Source organism: Dothidotthia symphoricarpi (genome assembly GCF_010015815.1).
Source record: "Dothidotthia symphoricarpi CBS 119687 unplaced genomic scaffold P153scaffold_11, whole genome shotgun sequence".
In the NCBI taxonomy this organism is placed as follows: Eukaryota; Fungi; Ascomycota; class Dothideomycetes; order Pleosporales; family Dothidotthiaceae; genus Dothidotthia; species Dothidotthia symphoricarpi.
In genome coordinates, this window is record NW_022985018.1 from 1,188,058 (window position 1) to 1,206,636 (window position 18,579).

Genomic DNA, 18,579 nt, shown 5'->3' on the forward strand with positions numbered 1-18,579 from the left:
AAGGCTGACACGCATTCAGAAGTAAGTATATTGGGGTTTGGGCGTGTGGAATCATTAGCTATCTTTTCGCGAGTTCGGCCCCTCTTCCACCTCTCTGCCTGGCAAGGTAGTCAAGACAGTAGCACAATGGCACGTGTCTAGTTATGTTATTTGATCTCCTTACCTTTGGCAGTTCGTGTCTCTTAGTTGTTTCGGCATAGCCATGGTATTACTTTAGCACAGCGCATTCAATACACGCTGATCTACTTTGATAGACGGCCTTGGGGCAGATAAACTAAGCGATAGCTCTACAACATATATCTTATGGAGATGAACGATAACTAAATGGGAAATCGATTGCATTAAAAGAATGTTGTCACGATACGGCCTGACTATCTCTCTCTCTCTCTCTCCCCAGAATTCCATAAAGGACGTTGTAAGACTGACATTTATTCTCCAGCAATGTGTGATTAATGACTGCCCGAAGTTTAGTTTTCGCTCGATAATCTTGCCCTGGCCATGGACATCTACGAGCACTTGGTGCACGCGCATCCTCTGTCCGCATAACCCCTCCCACTGCAGCACTGTCTGAAATCGTTGGTCACCGCTGTTCACATGATTATATCGTTAGCTCTAGTGACACTCGAATAGGCAATGTTGTCCGCTAAAACAGCTCGTTATTACGACTTGATGAGACGAGATACATACCGCCACTACCAAGGCATCGTTTCTCCAACATGTTCACCCCGGCAGCCTCTGAGGATGGGACAGCCATAGTGACGGCGAGGATAGTAGCGAGGACAACAAGCAGGTACCTCATCGTGGCGACAGCGGAGAAGTGTGGGTTTCTTGAAAGGTCGATTGATTGAGGAAAGTTGGCACTTTGAGGACGAGTTGGAAGAGTGACGGTAGCAGGAGGAAAGCTGGCAAAGACCTTTTATACTGATTTTCCGTCCTGGATGAAGCGAATTGTTGGGGACCGCTTGGCCCGTAACCCTCCAATGTGCTACTCGGACTTCATTGCTCTGGTTAAGGGGGCCTCGAAATATGCTGTCAGCCAATGCTCAATCACGCATCACGCGAGGTCGCGGGACAGTGCGTCTAGAAGAAAGGTAACGCCCATAGGGTACGTGGGCTGTCAACTCTGCAGATCTTGCAATGTTTCGTCTCACTGGACGGTAACTCTGAACTAGCGTCTGACTGTGTAGACCTAATTTGAAATGTTGAGTTTTTGAATACGAACTCTCAGCTGATCGTTGGTATAGGGGCCTAACACGAAGCGGGAGAGCTGCAAGTCCTGTTCGAGCACTGTACATAAGTGTTAGTGCTGCTGCAGGAAGCCTTGAATCCCACTCCAAGGCAACTTACAATGACCAGTTCCCGGATAGACAGGAAAGCACTGCCCATGTCAAGGTGGTGTGATGAACGTGAGTCCTTGAACCATCCACTACAGCACAATCACTCCTAATACCTGCTTTCCTTCTGACTTCACTTCCCGTAACAATCCTTCAACGCTAGGACCCCTCGGCAGATCGATAGGATGGCAATAACCTCCAACTGATGGGTGAACGAGGGCATAAAGAAAGACTACTTTTGCTGCATAACGCCGGGTGTGAGAGCAAAACAAGAAAGTGGGTGAGTGCAACATGGAGGCAAAAACGCACAACAGCGAGGATACAATGCTAGGCCCCATCGGCCCTAGCGCCTTGGTCGCCCACGCGGGCAAAAATTGAGGTATAACACCAAAAAGATATACATACAACAGCGGGGATTCGCTAGTGGTCACCCACCTAACTACTAGTCCGCCGGTACGTTGCTTAAATAGGGCTGAGCGAACGGGAAGCCTTGTTTTCAACGTCCTATGGTCGTATGTGGAAGAGCTGCTTTGAATTATAAAATATAATCCAAAGCAATTAGCCTGACTCACAATGATCCACTTATTCAGTGCCCCATCATCAGGTAAGTAATTCAGGTTTACCCTATGTCTTAACCTGCTCTTCGAGGCTTGAGAGACAGAATACCATTCATATATGGCGATCCCTGATCCCGCAAACTCAAATTGTCCTGGTGTAATATTGCGGACAAGCAGCAGTACTATTTACTTTCAGCGACAAGTCCACGCAGATAATTGTTGACTGTGGGCCTATTCGGCCTGAAGACGTCGAGATCGGCACCCTTCAGCCGCTTGTTTTCGCCTCATTTCATATCATCTTTCCAATCCTGCCCTTGCCCCCACCACCTCACACGATGGCTGCGGCTTTTGTCGAAGCCCTGAACGGCTTGACCGTTGCACCGGAACCGCTCCAGCAGTTCACCTCTCAGAACACGTTTGCCGAATTTTACTCGTCATCGTTCCCCGTTTTTGCACTCGGGTCGGAAGTGTCCGAGTCCGATCTCCAGCAAGCCGCCAAAGTGGTCAATGAACAGGCTCAGGCGGAGCTCGGCATCGAAGACTCGGAGTTGGCAGAGATGGGCTATGCTGCAGTTGTTCCCAAGTCTTGGCAGCTCCACGAGAGATATGCACCAGACGCCGCACGGTGGTACCATGAGGAGTTCGACAAAGACGGCTCCCGCACCATCAACGACCCGCAGTGGTACCCACTTGGATTCCTTGGAATCGTTTCCAGCGATTGGAGGAAGACGGGAGCCGTGTTGGTGTTTTACGACGCTCGGCATCAACACCCCAAGGACGAGCTGGTCGCTGTGAAGGCATTCGTGGTGGACCCCGAAAAGATTGGGCCGGCTGTCATCAGTCTACGTCAAGGCGATGACGATTGTGAGAACGTGAAAAGGAATAGCGCGACAGGATGGAGTAAACAGAAATATATGTACGCCCGGACTTGAAAATACTACAAACCAACACCATACAATTGGCACGTGAGTCTGCATGAACACAGAGCAGCCTCTCCAATATCCGTTCCTGGCGCCTCGCCCCCACCAAGCAAAATGACCACTGCCGGACCTATCTGCACCGTTAATCAAACCCAGCTCACTTGTCCTTCGCCCTCAACAGCGTAGGATACTTCTCCACACCCGGCTCATCGAACGTCTCAATCAGCGCCGCAACAGCGGGATGCATACCAGCCCCTACTACCGCTTTCGTCCACTCCTCCATAGAACACACATCATACGTCTTCCCTATCTTCTCCAGCCCCAGGTTTGCCATCGACGCCATCGGAATCACCTCGTCGCCCACGCTGTTCACATACACGATACGTCCATCGCTGGGTGGATCGCGGAGCAATTCCTCAACGGTATTACGGACGCAGGTCTCAATGGAGACGAGATCAAACGCGCCAGCATTGTAATCTATACGTGGCACCTTCTGGGTCTTGTGCACGTAGTGCAGCAGTGCGTTCACCCAGTCGAAGCTCGCGCGCTCGACCTCTGCATCAGAACCTGCGCGGATGATGGTCGAGGGGCGCTGGATAACAATGCGCAGTCCATACTTGGCGTGCACGCGCTCGAGGAGAGACTCACAGACCCATTTCCCGCACATGTAGCCGTGGGAGCCGTCGGCGGGGGGCGTTTTGCCAGTCGTGGTACAGGAGATGGGTGGGAAGGCTTCGAGTTCTGCAAAAAGGGCTACGCCAGCGGAAGAAACGTAGTGGAGTGGGATCATACGCTGGAGGCAGGTGCGCACGAGTTGTTTGGTGGATTCGACGTTGGCTTGGCGGAGTGCGGAATAGTATTTCAAGTGCGATGTGTCGGAGCCATTGTGGATGACAGCGTCTACGGAGCTGAAGATATTGATCCACTCATCCTCGCTGAGGCCGAGACGGAGTTGCGTGAGATCGCCTTCGTAGTAGACGATGCGGTCACTTGGAGGAGGTAATTGCCCAGTCTCGAGACGCTCAGAAAGTCGCCTGACCGCGATGCAGATGATCTTGCGGATTGAAGACTGCTCTATCAAAGTATTGAGTAGATGGTGACCAAGTAAGCCACTGCAGCCAGTGAGGACGACAACTTCTGGTTTCTCCTTAGGAGCCGGGGCGCTGGCCAACAAGGGTATAGTATCAGGTACTGGCGGGCTCGTCTCAAGATCCCAGTCAACGTTGACAGCAGCTTTTGAGTCATCGATAACTCCAGGGGGCGTGGTTGCGCCATCAGAAAGATCCGTACTAGGCGTGATAGGGAGAGAATCACTCGAACTATTCTTGCTGCCTTCGTCCGAGGAAGAGTCCTGGACGCCATCGTGCGGAACGTGAGGAATCAGCTCAGTGGGGATACCCTCAACAGCCAACTCTGCTAAGCTGGACATGCGGACGTCATTTGCCATGATCTTCAATACTGGGATACTGACTTGGAAGTTTTTGAGAAACCAGGATCGGACGTCCACCGAGAGGAGAGAGTCAAAACCGAGGTCCACACCACGCATCATCATCAAGTCATCGTCGCTTGTAGAAACTTGAAGGATCCTGCGTAACTGAGCACCAAACGCTTGCTGAACAACCTGCAATGTATCCTTCTGGGACTTGCACGCCTGGAGAAGACTTTGGATGGAGACCGCATTTGTCTTTTCCTTCTTGTTGTTACTATCGTTCAACGACTGGTGGATGCGGAAGCGCGCAAATTTCGGGTCTGAATACCACGGGGGGATGTTGATTGACTCCGGCGCGACGGAGAGAAGACCAGTGGATATTTCGGGTCCGTTAGGGTTGTCAAGATGTCCAGCCTCCATGCATTCGGCGAAGATCTGGTGGAAGTCTTGCTCGGAAAGATGCATCATGGCTGTCTTTGCCACAGTCACGTCGAGTTGGCGGTCCGATTGCGTAATGTAACCTACGCCGATAATGGCACCTACGTTAACAACGGATGATCGTAGACCGCGTTTCCTGCGGTTACCCGCCACACCAACCATGCCCATGTTGGCTGCCGCATAATTGGCTTGACCTACGTTTCCGATGACACAGTTGATGGAAGATAGGAGAACGAAGAAGTCGAGATCAACGTCGTGGAAGATGCGATCAAGATGAATACTTCCTAGTACCTTTGGTCTGATCACATCCGTCACATGTTCAAACTCCATTCTGGGTACGGAAACGTCTCTCAAAACCATGGCACCGTTGAGGAGACCGACAATAGGTGGGAGTGTATCGACAATATTCTGATGGACAGCCTTGATGGCCCTTTCGTCGGTCACATCACTAAAACGTTAGTTCTGCTGGGTGCCAACATCTTGACTTGGATCGACGTACCATAGTAAAATTTCAATGACGACCCCTCTGCTTCGATGGTTCTCAATCCAGCGTGGGTCGATCTTGGGGTTCCTGCTCGTGAGTACAAGATAGCGTACGCCGCGTTCGATCATCCAGTCGCACAGAGAGATTCCTAGTGCCCCGGATAGACCTACTAGCCAGTACGTCTTGTCGCCTTTGAACAGCTGCTTCGACTCAAGCCTAGTGACCTGTGCAGGAAGTGTGGGGGATGGAGATGTCCAGTCAACAATTGTTAGCGCATTGTCCGACTGCTTCCCTTGGAGCACTGTTTCGAGACTGATCATCTCGACAAAAGGAAGAGTCTGCTGCTTGATGTAGGTAGTAGCATGCTCCAGTGTACTGTCCGGAATTACTTTATGAGCCCCACTACCGAAAGCATGGGGCGCAAAGAGACTGTGCATACTCTCCTTACGACAGTACGGGGGCAAACAAGCTAGTATGGCTTGCTCATTTGCAGCTTTCTCTGAGGTAGAGAAGCCGGCAAAGCAGGCAACATCGACAGGTAACAGTCTTGCAATCTCTGAGCGTCCCAAGTACAGCGGCAACTTGATAGTGACGACTGAAGATGATTCTAGCAAAGTTGCCCCGGAGTCCGCTATGAAAGTTGCGATGACACCCTTAGCAAGACTCTGCCTGTTGATAGCTTGAGCTATAACATTTGACGCGTTGTGAACTACCAGACTTTGGCCAGAAAAGAGAGGATCCACGATGGCTTTGGCGATGAGCTCTGCCGCCACAAGTGTAAGGTAAGAGGCTTCTGAAACACCAGACAGAGTGCATGGCAGGGCAAGCTCTCGAGGAACGTTGACCACAGAGGTAAGAGAAGACACAGATACGATATAGTGTGCACCAGACTCATCTCTGGCCAGAGCCAAGAATTGGTAGCCCGCGGGATTCTTCAGTGCAGACGTCACAGAATGAGTAATGTACAGCTTGATGATGTTATCTCTGCACGTTGATAGTGAGTTAGCGGGTACCCATGAAAATAAGATAATGTTTGGAATCATACGTACCTGGAGGAAAACTGGGGGTTGAGTTCTTGTGAAGTCTCATACCGTGACAACTGTCGAAGCATGGGGCCATTCTTGTTCTGATTCAGTTCGACGATGGACTCCGAGATGTCGACTTGACGAGATATCGGTCGTGTGACCGAGTTGAGACGGTCATTAGCATCGGTGATAGGAAAAAGTCGCGGCACCAGCTCTCTGCCCTGGGTATCAACAATAATCTCTGGTTCCTTGGTGTATAGGATGTCTTTAGCGTCCAGCAGTTTGGAGGTGAACTTAAGGAGATAGTCGGCGACAGTGTTGGCCTCCAATTGCTCCACATCCGCAATGTCGACATACTGTACGCGGAGGTCTGATTCTTCGTGCATAGCAGACCGACCGAAGCCTACCGTCATGTTACAGTACGGTTCGTCTTCAAGACGACCACTTGTGAGCCATAAAACTTCCCTTTTTGTCTCGAAGAGCTTCCTGAATTTGTACCATCTCTCTGACGTGATATCCTTGAATACGGGATGCTCTAGGTCCACGAGACTGATCACGACAGATTCTCCGTCAAGTGAGGTTTCATCCAAATCCTCCAGAGACTGGTATTTGAGTACATGGCTCGCCAACGGGACCAGCACCTTTTGGAGTTCTTGAACAAGGTGAGCAACTGGTGGTGTTTGTCCTCCAATTAGAACAACCTTGTCGTACATAACATTGCCGATAACGGAAAGAGGATTTCGGGCAAACTCAATGCGTTCATCAATCGCGGTAGAAACGAAGAGAGTAATACCAAAGGCGTCGAAGAGTTGGGGTGGCGACATGGTATCGATGCCTGAGAAGCCAGCGCCCTTGAGAATGACTTCCCACTCAGAGGTGTTTACTAGAGGCGACAGAGTACGGCCCTCATCAACACCACGCCACCAACCTGGCAGGGTACCAAAGATGAACCCCGCACCAGCTTGCATTGCACCATCGCTGGCTCCCTCGCCGAGAACAAGCAAGCCACCAGGCTTTAGCAACTTGCGCAGATTGAGTACAGCTTCATCCAGCCTTGCGCAGGCGTGAACGACCATGAATGCGATGACGACATCGTAAGTGCCTTCCTGGAAGCCCTGATCACCCGGGTCATTTTCAGCATTGCATACTTTGAAGACCATACGATCTTGGTACGCAGAAAATGTCTCAGCAGCGTTCTCGAAAAAGCTGGACGAAATGTCGGTGAATGTGTAGTTATCGAAGTCGTGACCAATGCCTTGTAAAATCGTCTTGGTAGCGCCACCGGTACCAGCGCCTGGAATAGTTAGTGTAATTCCGACTAGCACAAGAGAACAAAGATAAATGCGCGGAACGAGGGGAACTTCGAAAAAGGAAATCAACTCACCGATTTCCAGAAGGCTGAGATGAGGGTTGCGGTCAGTTAGTTGCTTCAACACACTCGCCACCCACAAGGTAGATTGCTTGGTTCCGAAGCCATTGGAATAATACTCATCCAAGAGACCAGAAGTACGGAAGTGCTCAAGCATAGTCGTCTCCCCTTTGAATACTCGGGGCATCGTCTGGCCAACGAGAAGCATGATTCTCACATCCGAGTTATCTGCGAAACTACGGGAAAACAATTAGCGATCTGTGCAACCAGCTCGGCACAGCTATACATCTTTTCACTTACCCGTGGGTATCAATATCATCTAGAACATCCTGCTCTGTATCGTTCAACCACTCAAGGTGGGCCCATTTATGCTCCCCTCTCTCCAAAAGGTTGGTCATGTGGCGAGCATAATTGAGATAATGACAAAGCGGGCTCTCCGACCTTGCAGGATCATCCTCTGGCACCATCTTGTCGAACGTTCTCAGGTAGAACGCAGCAATACGACTCAGAACGAACATAAGATCATGGTCGTACTTTGTGACTGGTACATTGGCAGCGGCAAGCACACCATCTGGTTTGCTCGGCACCCAGTGCATTTTGTAAAATACATCCCGGTCGTTGCTGGCATCTGATCCTACTGGCTTGAATGTGACCTGATCTACCTGAACGGCTGCATGAGAAATGTCGTGAGCATAGATATTGACGCTACCCGAAAATCCGGATCCTGGCTCCGCATCATCGGCCGTACTGCATGTCGAATCCAACTGCGTGGAGTCGCTCTTGACATATCCTTCTGATGCGAGTAGGGCAGGGTTGATCCTGAGCTTCCTGATGCTGGTTGGCAGATGTAGTAGCCGCAATCGGTCATCGCCGGGGTAACTGTAAGCCAGCATGATGGACTGGAAGGCCGCATCCAGATCAACAGGATGAATCAATAACGCATCTGCGTCTGGAGTAGATACTCTCGCTTTGATGGCGACGCAAGCAGAATTGCCCAGGTTTCTCTCCAGCTTGACTAGAGAGCGGAAAGGGCCAGAAAAATCGTATTCCAAACTGTCCATGAAGTCGTACAGTCTGTCAGATGTAACAGGAATCATGTGGGGCGGTAGTGGGTGTCGTTCTGGAAGGAGGAATAGGGAAGCTTCTTCATCACCCAGGATGACCTTTATTCCACCGTTGGCGGCGAGTACAAGATCAGCCGCATCGCCTCCCATTGCAGACGAGTACGTGAAGCTGGCCATAACGTGATCTGCAGTCACCGATATCTGCGAAAGCTCAACCTGGATCTCGACACCTGTGTCGTTTTGATCAAACATGATAGCATTGTGGATGTGGAAGTCGCTCAACTCAATGAGGTGTATCGCCTTATTACCCGCGAGAGCTTTCGCCGCCTCGATCGCCGTTGAAACGTATGCGGCGGCGGGAAGCACAACCTGGTTTTGTACCTGATGGCCCTCGAGCCAGGTCATCTCTCTGGGTTTCAGGACGTTCTTCCAACGCAGAGCGTGTGGAGCACTATCCGGAGACACATTCCCAAGTAGCTGATGGTAGGGCTCTTCTCGCAATCGCATACGGCGAGACCTTCTAGACTCAGCCCAGTATGCGGCTTCGTGTTTCCACTGATAGCTTGGTAGGTCGTGTAGGACGGTGAAGCGCGGTCGTTGTGACGGTTCAGCGCTGGATAGAGTGACCTCACACTCATCCAGGTTTATCGAAGTGCTATCGAGGTGTGTCCAGAGGAATCCCAGACATGTAGAAAAGGCAATTGCTGCATCGCCACCACGTGAGAGAGTTCCGTGATATGGAATCTTCCTCTGCAAAATATCCTGAATGTTCTGTGAAGCCGGACCAGCAAGAGCAGGATGAGGTCCAATTTCAAGCGCCACCACATGCTCACTGCCACCCTGGCCAGCCTCGACAGCGCCATGAACAGCGTCCGAAAACGTTACTGGCATTGTCATGTTGTTAGCCCAGTACTCGTCGTCCAGCCGATCAGTCAATGGTTCAATCGGCCTGCCGTTGTAGACACTGGAGTGCCAAGTACATTCAGCGTTGCCTGATAGTGCTTTGATTCCAGCACGTCGTAAAGAGGTCACATACGGGACGAAGCAGGGCAACATATGGCTCGAGTGGTATGCTGTGTCGACTTTGAGGCGGCGATTGAACTTGTTCTCATCGCTCAATATGAGTGCAAGTTCATCAACTGCATCCTCGTCGCCAGAGATTGTGACACTCGATGACGAGTTGATAGCCGCCACACTGACACGGCCGGCAAACTCTTCTGCCTCACACAGTTCAGTGGCATCTGCCAACGAAGTGCCGGCAGCCAACATCGCGCCTTTGATATCACCGTTTGGACTAGCAGCATGTTTGCAATGCAGTCCTCGATAGTAGGCGACAAGGAGGGCGTCGCGAGCACTGAGAAAACCTGCCGCATATGCAGCGGCAATCTCACCGCTAGAATGGCCAACAACAGTTTCTAAATGAACGTTGGCAGAGCGAAGGAGATCCACAATGATGATCTGAACGGCTGTGCATAGCGGTTGTGAGATAGTTGCTTCGCCGACACGAGAGACTGACGGATCCGCAAGAAGCTCGGCCCGTAGAGACCAATTTGGACGGTCCTCTTCTGGAAGACTGGCCAAGTGATCTTCTAGTGTTTGAAGGATGCGTCGAGCCAGAGATGATTGTTCGATAAGCTCAGCACCCATGCGAGCATATTGCGCTCCCTGACCAGTGAAGACACCAAGGATCTTGGAACGAGTGCCGCTACCTGCTGACCAAGTCCGTACGCCGACAGGTGAGCCGGTGGTGTCATCTATACGAGTCTGTATCTTGAACTTGAGGTCTTTCAGGTTTGTTGCTGAGAAAGTAACTCTAAACGGAAGCACCGATCGTCGTGCCCGTAATGTGTATGCCAAGTCGTGGATATTTGTTTCGGGGTGGGTCTCGAGATACGAAACATATGATGTAAGGTTCGCGCGCAGCGATTCGGCAGACGCAGCAGAAAAGACAAATGGTGTCAATACAGTACCATTGGATGTAGCAACAACCGCATCTCTTGCAGTCTGGGTGTCGTAGCTCTCAATGATAGCATGGGCATTAGTCCCTCCAAAACCAAAGTTGTTGACACTGGCCCGTCTAGGCTGGTCCCCAGATACCTCAGGCCACTTCTGGGCTTCGGTGGGAATCTGCAAATCACCGTAGAATGGCGCCACACTAGGACTCAGCTGATTGAACCAGAGGTTTGGCGGGATAGTCGAGTTTTGCAGCGCCTTAGTCACCTTCAGCAGTCCTGCGATGCCTGCCGTACCTTCAGTATGTCCAAGGACTGTTTTGATGGATCCTGTGTAGAGCGCAGCGTTGTTGACGCCCCTACTATGACTGAAGAAGGCAGTGCTGAGGGCCTCAGCTTCGACAGGATCTCCAGCTGGTGTTCCAGTGCCATGAGCCTCAATGTACTGCGGCCTATGTGCAGGATTTTGAGGATCAAGGCCACTTTTCTTGTACACACTCTGGATCAGGGCACGCTGCGCGCTGGCACTAGGCATGGTCAGTCCTGGGGTGGCTCCATCCTGATTCACACCCGTCTCCCGGATGACAGCCTCGATCTTGTCACCATCCGCCAACGCTCTGCTGAGGGTCTTGAGAACAACGGCTGCTACTCCGTCTCCACGTGCATAGCCGTTGGCGTCTTTGTCCCACATTCGGCTAAGACCATCCGGCGACAACATCTTCAGTTTACTCTCGAGAATGTACATCTCCGGCCCGAGGATCAAATTGGAACCGCAAGCCACCGCCATAGTCGAATCGCCAGCCCTAAGCGCCTGCACAGCCTGATGGACAGCGACCAAACTCGAAGAACACGCTGTGTCCACGGTCACCGAAGCACCATGCCAGTCGAAAAAGTACGATAAGCGATTCGAGAGGACTGCACGCGAAGTTCCTACTGCGAAGTGTGTCGGCGCCTGGTCTAGATCTCGTAGCATCATGGCCTCGTAATCGCCACACATGAGCCCCGCAAACACACTCGTGTCGCTTCCTCGCAGACCCTCCATGCTGAAACCACCCGATTCGATCGCCTCATAGACTATCTCGAGCAGCAATCGTTGCTGTGGGTCCATAGCTCGAGCCTCGATTGGATTGATGCCAAAGAATTCTGCATCAAAGGTACGCACATCTCCGTCGAGCAGGTACGAGTGAAGAACGTTCATATGTCCATGATGTGCGCTGTCGGTATGATAGAAGCCCTTGGCATTGAATCGACTATTGGTGATCTCGCTGCGAACGTCTCTGGGTTGGCGAAGCAGTTCCCATAGTTTGTCCGATGAATCGACTCCGCCTGCAAATCGGCACGCACTTCCCACGATGGCGATGGGTTCCGGGCGAGGGACCTCAGAAGACATGGAGGAATTAAAATTGTGATTCCGATGTTGAAAAAGGACCAGCTTTGGTTGAAAAATGATTCGGTCAAATATTGAGGCGATGTTAAGCTGAGCTGAAGGTAGGACAACGATAGGATATATAGTAAAACCTGTGTAGTCTACTAATTTTCAGTAAGGCTATCCGCCTCGGACTGCCGAGCTTGACTCTTGTACATTCAGAGGAGGGTCGATCATACGATTCGGACATCTCAAGACTAATTCACTCTCCTCCTCGTTTACTATGATGTCGTAGATATCCATCATTCGGGTGACCTTCACACCACTTCACATCCCCTCTGTATCACTGTTGTCTCTCTATCTTTCTACCTCCTTTCCAACACTTCAAAGCCCTTTTTATTACACATATTCCTAATCTCCATATGATCCTATCCAATTAACACACTGACTATGCTATCTCTTATGACATCATCTCAAACATACCAAGGCTATGGCACAACTGCACTTGACTACAGAGAGGGAGAGCTGCATTCTGATTCGCTCCAGCCTGTCCGTACGGAGTGGGAATTCCAGCAAACATCGGGGTGATACCAACCACGATAGCACGTGCCCACTATGGAGAAATGTCTAGCGGCCACGTTTACTCCACATGACTGTCGCGACCGTTTTAACTCTGCCCCACACATGTTCGGGTAAGCTGATCCTGACCTGTTCTCAGTCATGATAGGGACCGGTTGCCGGATTAGGAAAGCGGCGCCGACGTTGTCGTGATCCGAGTAGGGCCGATATGTGAAGTGGGTTGTAGAAACTGGTGTTTAGTGCGCGAGGTGAAGATGTGGAGTTGAGTGAAACGATCATTGTATATATTACGTGTTTGAAGTTTGAATGAGCCAGTTGAAGAGCGTGACAGGCCTTGAGATCTGGCAATGTCAAAATTCCAAGATAGTCTCTTGGGGGAATATGGAGTGGAATGGAAGGATATAGCTGTTGCGTTGCGACCAAGCACAACTCTTCAATATCTTTTCGCAGGGCTGGGCTTCGTACGTTATCCCCCACCCAATTGCAATTCCCAACTCGCTCAAATGGCGCGCCCTAACTCACGCACGACTAGTTAACCTTCTACGTCCTCGTCTTCAAACCCCTCCGCAACATCTTCTTCCACCCACTTTCGCACCATCCAGGCCCCAGACTCTTCGCCGCATCTTCTCTCCCCTACGGTCTCTGGTACATCTCCGGCTACTGGCACACCAAGATCTTCGCCCTACATGCCCACTACGGCCCCATCGTGCGTATCGGGCCCAATGAGCTGTCCTACGCATGTCCCGAAGCCTGGGACGACATCTACGGGCGCTATGTCCCCGCAAAGCGCAAGGAAAACCCAAAGCCAGAATGGTACTGCAGCCCTGCCTCCCACGATATGGTAGGCGCAAACCTGGGCGACCACGGACGCATGCGTCGCGTCATGGCGCCAGGGTTCACGTACGGGGCTATGTGCAAGCAAGAGCCGCTGATTGCGGGGCATGTGGACTTGTTCCTGGAGAAGCTGGCGGAGAAGTGTAAGGGCGGCGAGGAAGCGGAGGTAAATATGCTGGAGTGGTTTACATATTGCACCTTTGATCTGATTGGGGATCTGGCGTTTGGGGAGCCGTTTGGATGCTTGGAGAACGCCATGCTGCATCCGTGGTTGCAGTTGGTGTTTGCGAACATCTACATCACACATATCCTGGTGCTGTGTAAGCGGATACCGTTCTTCTATCTGTTTCTGCCGCTCAAAACCACGGTGCAGCTGTTCCTCGAGTTCTCGCGGCATGTGGTACTGCTGAAAGAGGTCGTGGACCGGCGGCTTGCGCGTGAGGGAAAGCGAGACGATTTTATGGACATTATGACGAGCAAGCCCAGCAAGACGCTGTATCTCACCAAGGAAGAGATATTCAAAAACGCAATCTTACTCACCGGCGGAGGCGCCGAGACGACTTCCAGCTCCCTCACAGGCATGGCGTATATTCTCGCTATGCGGCCGGATGTAAAGCGAAAGGTGGTGCAAGAACTCCATGCGACGTTCGCGTCAGAAGCCGATATCAACATGCGTAGCGTCGCAAAATTAACGTACACGGGCGCTTTCATCGAAGAAGCACTGCGGTACTACCCACCCGGTCCCAATACCATGTGGCGTCGGACGCCAGAAGGAGGGAACACGATTTTGGGTGAACACATCCCCGAGAATGTATGTCTTTCCCATCGAGTAACCCATGGTGACCCATTTTTTCTTTCCAAACCGTCACTGACACGCCCTCAGACCGTCCTCGGCATCCCACACCGCGTCCTCTACCGCAGTCCAACATACTGGGCACGCGCAGATGAATTCCACCCCGAGCGATGGCTCCCCGAGGGCCAGCGACCATCCGAGTTTGATGCCGACCGACGTGACGGGTTTCAGCCGTTCTCCTATGGCCCGCGCGTGTGCATTGCCATGAAGTGAGTTTTCAGTTTTGTCCTTTGCTCCCAAGGATTTGCATTGACAATGTTACAGTCTTGCGTACGCGGAGATGCGGTACATCCTAGCGCGCTACCTGTGGCACTTTGATATCGACATAACGGAGAAGAGTAAGACTTGGATGGATAATCAGAAGGCGTATCTTGTGTGGGATAAGCCGGGATTGTTTCTGCGTTTAACGCCTGTTGATGGGGTGGCAAGAGAGTGATTGGGTGGTGGATGATGGCGTGTTATGGATTGGCGATGTAGTGGGCGATGTAGACCGGTGTTTAGATCGACTCGTCGCGGTTTCAACGTGTGCTCGCCCAATGTTATTCATTGCGTCTGATGCTCGTCTCGGCTGAGGAGGCGAGGCTCAGGTTGGGTGAGCATTGACGCTTGACAAGAATTGGACTCAAGTGGAGTTGTCACTTGCGTCGGTATTTGCATGGCGATGTGGCTTACTCGACAACATGGCATACATGCAATTGCTGAGTATGTGTTATTTTACTGTGGCCAATCTAGGTCATTGTCATCATAAGGGAATCTGGCACTCACATGATCATAGACGAGTGTATGTGTGATGGGTACTTTACTGTGAAACCTGGATTTTGACTTTGATACTTGAACTACATGACATGGCTATTATGGATGTTCGAATACCATGTGCGGTACAAAGCAAGTTGCCATCTCCCAGTACTATATGTGGAACCTTACAAGAGCCACTATCCGTCACACTTCGCTTTGTTCCTCGGAGATTCTTACAACGAGCTTCTCACCACGAGATTCACCACTCTGCAGCATCTCAAGCGCGGTAATTACGCCGTCAAAACGGCCCCCAATCTCCCGAACAGGCTGTGTGGTGATACGCCCGCTATCTAGCAACGGCTGCAGTTCACGGGCCCACGTTGTGGCAATCGCGTGCAGAGCCGGGTTAGCTTTGCGTGAGTAGACAGGATGGGCTAGATCAACATCGAAGTTTTGCCCCTCAAAGCCCATTACGACCTTGACCGCCACGGATCGACGCGTACGCCAGGCATCTGGAATAGCCTCGAGGCAGGCGTAACGGCCGCCAATGCGCGCCAATGAGCCGAAACATATGGCCGCAGATTCGGCATCCGTTATGCAATCGAGTACATGCTTGATGCTCGCACCGCCGGCGAGTTTTTGGATATCTTGGGCGCAGGTTGAGGATGTGTAAGAGGCTGTGCCAATTGCACCGAGTCCCATGACTAATGGTGCTGATCTGGCAGAACAGACGGCGATGGGAGCGTAGCCGGAGCTATTCGTTGGGTAAGTGTCAGGCTTTTCTTGTGTCGTACAGAGCGGTGCGCAAGGAAGGCACTCGGTTGGACCCAAGAATAATTAAATGGACTCACAGTTTCAACATCTGAATAGCCATGATGCCAGTAGCAGTAGCCCCACCGTAGACCAAGACAGGGATGCATTTCTCCGCAGGGGCGGACGGTAGCCCGGGGAGATTCAAGGCGTCGGGATCCGAGATGGCCAAAGCAGCTGTACCCCATCCAATGGCACCTATGGCAGCAGCCTGTAGGTCTGACACGTGGGCTGGAATCTTGAGAACATGGCGCGAATCAGCGGTGGCGTATTCAGCAAATGCGCCGTTATACGGATTACTGGGTCGATATGGGAAATCGGCGCCAGCAACTCTATCGCCAGGATGAAGGCTTGATTGGGGCCCGACTTCCTGGACGATGCCGCAGAAGTCACACCCAGCAGTATTTCCCTGCATGAAGAAGTGGGTAACCATCTTGTGATCTGTCGGATTGAGTCCGACAGCCAAAACGCGTATGAGCACATGGTGAGGAGTGGGCAATTGCGGGAGAGGCCGAGATTGGGCAACGACCAATGGGAGGCCGAGTCGTGGGGGTGTGGTCTTTGACTGTATTACGGCCGTTTGGCCGGTCGTGGGTCGTGACATGTTGTAGTTCTTGCAGCAACGTTCATGGCTGCGGCGGTTTTATCAACTGCTTTGGAGCTACGTGAACGAAGAAATATGAGAAGACTAGGGTACCTAGGCAAGCGAAGCCGACGCCAGCTGCGAGTAGAGCCGTTTGGGAAACCGAAGCCGACCATCTGCTCCGAGGGAAGCCGTTGAACGGGCCGACAAGGACGAAAGACGTTAAAGATGTAGATGGCCCTAAGTGTGGGTCGATTGACATCGGGCAACACGCATTCTATTTGCAATGTCATCCTGGACCATGGACGTGCAGCAGGCGGGCGTGGCCATGACAGTCGGCGTCGTGGTACACGTGACTTATTTCAACAGGGGTGAACACGACAGAAGCGGGGCTAGATTGGCAGGCATGGCACTCGCAGCCGTGTCTGTGATTACTGTTGTACAGCAGTATATGACAGGAGCTGCGTGGAGCGCTTGTGTGGCGGCGGCGCTGTCGAAGGTGGGGGGTGTGGTTGGCGGCGTGGTGGTCAGCCTCCTTCTGTACCGAATACTCTTCCATCCGCTGAACCGTTTCCCCGGCCCATGGGCGGCCCGCGTAAGCGACCTGTGGCTATCCATACAACTTGGGCGCCACGATATGCACACACAAAGCGTGCGACTCCATCAGCAGCACGGTGACTTTGTACGCATCGGCTCGTCAACGCTGATGATAGCCCACCCGCTGGCGGTCGCAGCCATCCATGGGCCTGACAGTGCGTGTCGAAAAGCAGCCATGTACGACTTCGAGCAGCCCAACCGTGGAATTGCAACACGTGACGGGCGCCTGCACGCGGCTCGCCGGCGGCTGTGGAGTCGTGGATTTGGCGACAAGGCGCTCCGCGGATACGAAACACGCATCGCCGTCTACGTCGACATGGTGCTGGAGCGCCTTGCGGGGGCGAGCGCGGCGGGCACCTCGGTGTCGGTCGTGCGGCTGACGGAGCACTTCGCCTTCGACGTTATGGGTGATTTGGGCCTGGGCCAGGACTTTGGCATGCTGCAACACGACCGCCAGCACCCGGCTGTCGAGCAGCTGGTGCAAGGAATGGCCATCATGGGTCTGCGGCTGCCCATGTGGTTGATGCGCCTCATCATCGACGTCGCCCAGTCGCTGGTGCCCACCGAGGCCTCGACTGGCTTCCTGACCTTCTGCTACACCCATCTCGAGCGGCTGATGGCCGACGAGGGTCGATTTAACCGTCCCAGCCTCATGGCCCCACTGCTCGCCCACTACGAGCAGCAGTCGCCTGCCGAGCGTGACTTGTCCGCCCTGCGTAATGACTGCCGTTTCATCGTCATTGCAGGCAGCGACACCGTCGCCGCTACCCTGGCCTTTCTCTTCTTTTACCTTGCCCGCCATCCAAATCACGTGGCCAAGCTACGGGCTGAGCTGCTCCCTTTTCGCAGACCCGACAGCACCTTTGCCCACCAAGACATTGCCAATGCCGTTCACCTCAATGCCCTCATCAGCGAAACGCTGCGTCTGCACCCCCCAGCCTCGACCTTGATGCGTACCACACCGCCTGAAGGTATACGCGTTGCTGACACTTACATTCCTGGCGATATGACCGTCTTTTCTTCGCAGTTCGTCATTGGCCGCTCCGAAGCCGTCTACCAGCATGCAGCCCAGTTTTGCCCAGAGCGGTGGTATTCCCAGCCCGAGCTGATCAAGCACCCTGCCGGCTATGCTCCCTTCTCCATTGGTAGCCACAGCTGTCTCGGACGGCCGCTCGCCCTCATGGAAATGCGCTTGCTGATCGCTGCGTGCGTGTCGAGCTACGACGTGACGTTTACGCCAGCATTCGATCCCACCGTATTTCTGAATAGCGTGCAGGACTGCATGTCGTGGCACCTGGGAAAACTAGACCTTCGCTTTACTAAGCGTGTTTGAGTCTGGAAAGTGTCGGTGTGTTGTCGAATTTCCCCGTAAATCGTGGAATCGTGGGGTTCCCAAACGTCACATGATTTGATTACTCATCAGCTCACTCTGTCGCTAGTCTTGCTCTACCACAATATCTTTACAATGCAACTAGAGTTCCATCTCAATTGCATGCAAGCTCCTGCAAGTGTGAAATTCACTGGACATGCACGATGCCTAGCGTCATACTCACCGGGGTTGCCCCGTAGGGATTGGTTTCTATCTTGGCGTTCGTCTCGTCGGCCTAGCCTTCTGTGGCGTATGGAGGATCTCGATTTAGTGAGTGATCG

General features: G+C 52.4%; 7 protein-coding genes across 7 annotated transcripts; 3 read left to right on the forward strand and 4 right to left on the reverse strand.

Annotated features, from left to right (window-relative positions):
• Positions 1 to 128: 128 nt before the first annotated feature.
• Positions 129 to 719, reverse strand: P153DRAFT_367410 (uncharacterized protein). Its single transcript, XM_033668270.1, has 2 exons — positions 688 to 719; positions 129 to 586 (listed from the first exon to the last, which is right to left on the reverse strand). The coding sequence occupies exon 2, from the start codon at positions 529 to 531 to the stop codon at positions 214 to 216; it is 318 nt and encodes a 105-aa protein (XP_033523527.1). The 5' UTR covers positions 532 to 586; positions 688 to 719; the 3' UTR covers positions 129 to 213.
• A 707-nt stretch (positions 720 to 1,426) lies between these two features.
• On the reverse strand, positions 1,427 to 1,855 carry P153DRAFT_292170 (uncharacterized protein; the record flags this gene model as incomplete). The annotated part of the gene is made up of 1 exon (XM_033663821.1): positions 1,427 to 1,855. A coding segment is annotated over one exon (429 nt), but the record flags the coding sequence as incomplete, so codon positions are not given.
• A 371-nt stretch (positions 1,856 to 2,226) lies between these two features.
• On the forward strand, positions 2,227 to 2,823 carry P153DRAFT_291986 (uncharacterized protein; the record flags this gene model as incomplete). The annotated part of the gene is made up of 1 exon (XM_033663807.1): positions 2,227 to 2,823. One exon carries the CDS (start codon positions 2,227 to 2,229, stop codon positions 2,821 to 2,823), a length of 597 nt encoding a protein of 198 aa, XP_033523529.1.
• Positions 2,824 to 2,968: 145 nt separating this feature from the next.
• On the reverse strand, positions 2,969 to 11,962 carry P153DRAFT_292080 (polyketide synthase PksF; the record flags this gene model as incomplete). Its single annotated transcript, XM_033663814.1, has 5 exons — positions 2,969 to 5,126; positions 5,178 to 6,146; positions 6,224 to 7,481; positions 7,572 to 7,792; positions 7,857 to 11,962. The coding sequence occupies 5 exons, from the start codon at positions 11,960 to 11,962 to the stop codon at positions 2,969 to 2,971; spliced, it is 8,712 nt and encodes a 2,903-aa protein (XP_033523530.1).
• Positions 11,963 to 12,864: 902 nt separating this feature from the next.
• P153DRAFT_404120 (cytochrome P450) lies at positions 12,865 to 14,640 on the forward strand (the record flags this gene model as incomplete). Its single annotated transcript, XM_033671992.1, has 4 exons — positions 12,865 to 12,978; positions 13,050 to 14,162; positions 14,235 to 14,413; positions 14,469 to 14,640. The coding sequence occupies 4 exons, from the start codon at positions 12,865 to 12,867 to the stop codon at positions 14,638 to 14,640; spliced, it is 1,578 nt and encodes a 525-aa protein (XP_033523531.1).
• A 503-nt stretch (positions 14,641 to 15,143) lies between these two features.
• Positions 15,144 to 16,353, reverse strand: P153DRAFT_376416 (GroES-like protein; the record flags this gene model as incomplete). Its single annotated transcript, XM_033669655.1, has 2 exons — positions 15,144 to 15,693; positions 15,791 to 16,353. 2 exons carry the CDS (start codon positions 16,351 to 16,353, stop codon positions 15,144 to 15,146), a joined length of 1,113 nt encoding a protein of 370 aa, XP_033523532.1.
• Positions 16,354 to 16,783: 430 nt separating this feature from the next.
• On the forward strand, positions 16,784 to 18,262 carry P153DRAFT_292496 (cytochrome P450; the record flags this gene model as incomplete). The annotated part of the gene is made up of 1 exon (XM_033663837.1): positions 16,784 to 18,262. One exon carries the CDS (start codon positions 16,784 to 16,786, stop codon positions 18,260 to 18,262), a length of 1,479 nt encoding a protein of 492 aa, XP_033523533.1.
• Between the last annotated feature and the right edge of the window lie 317 nt (positions 18,263 to 18,579).

Coding starts and splice junctions, on each gene's coding strand:
- P153DRAFT_367410 (XM_033668270.1), bottom strand. CDS start 531: ATGCGCGTGCACCAAGTGCTCGTAGATGTCCATGGCCAGGGCAAGATT.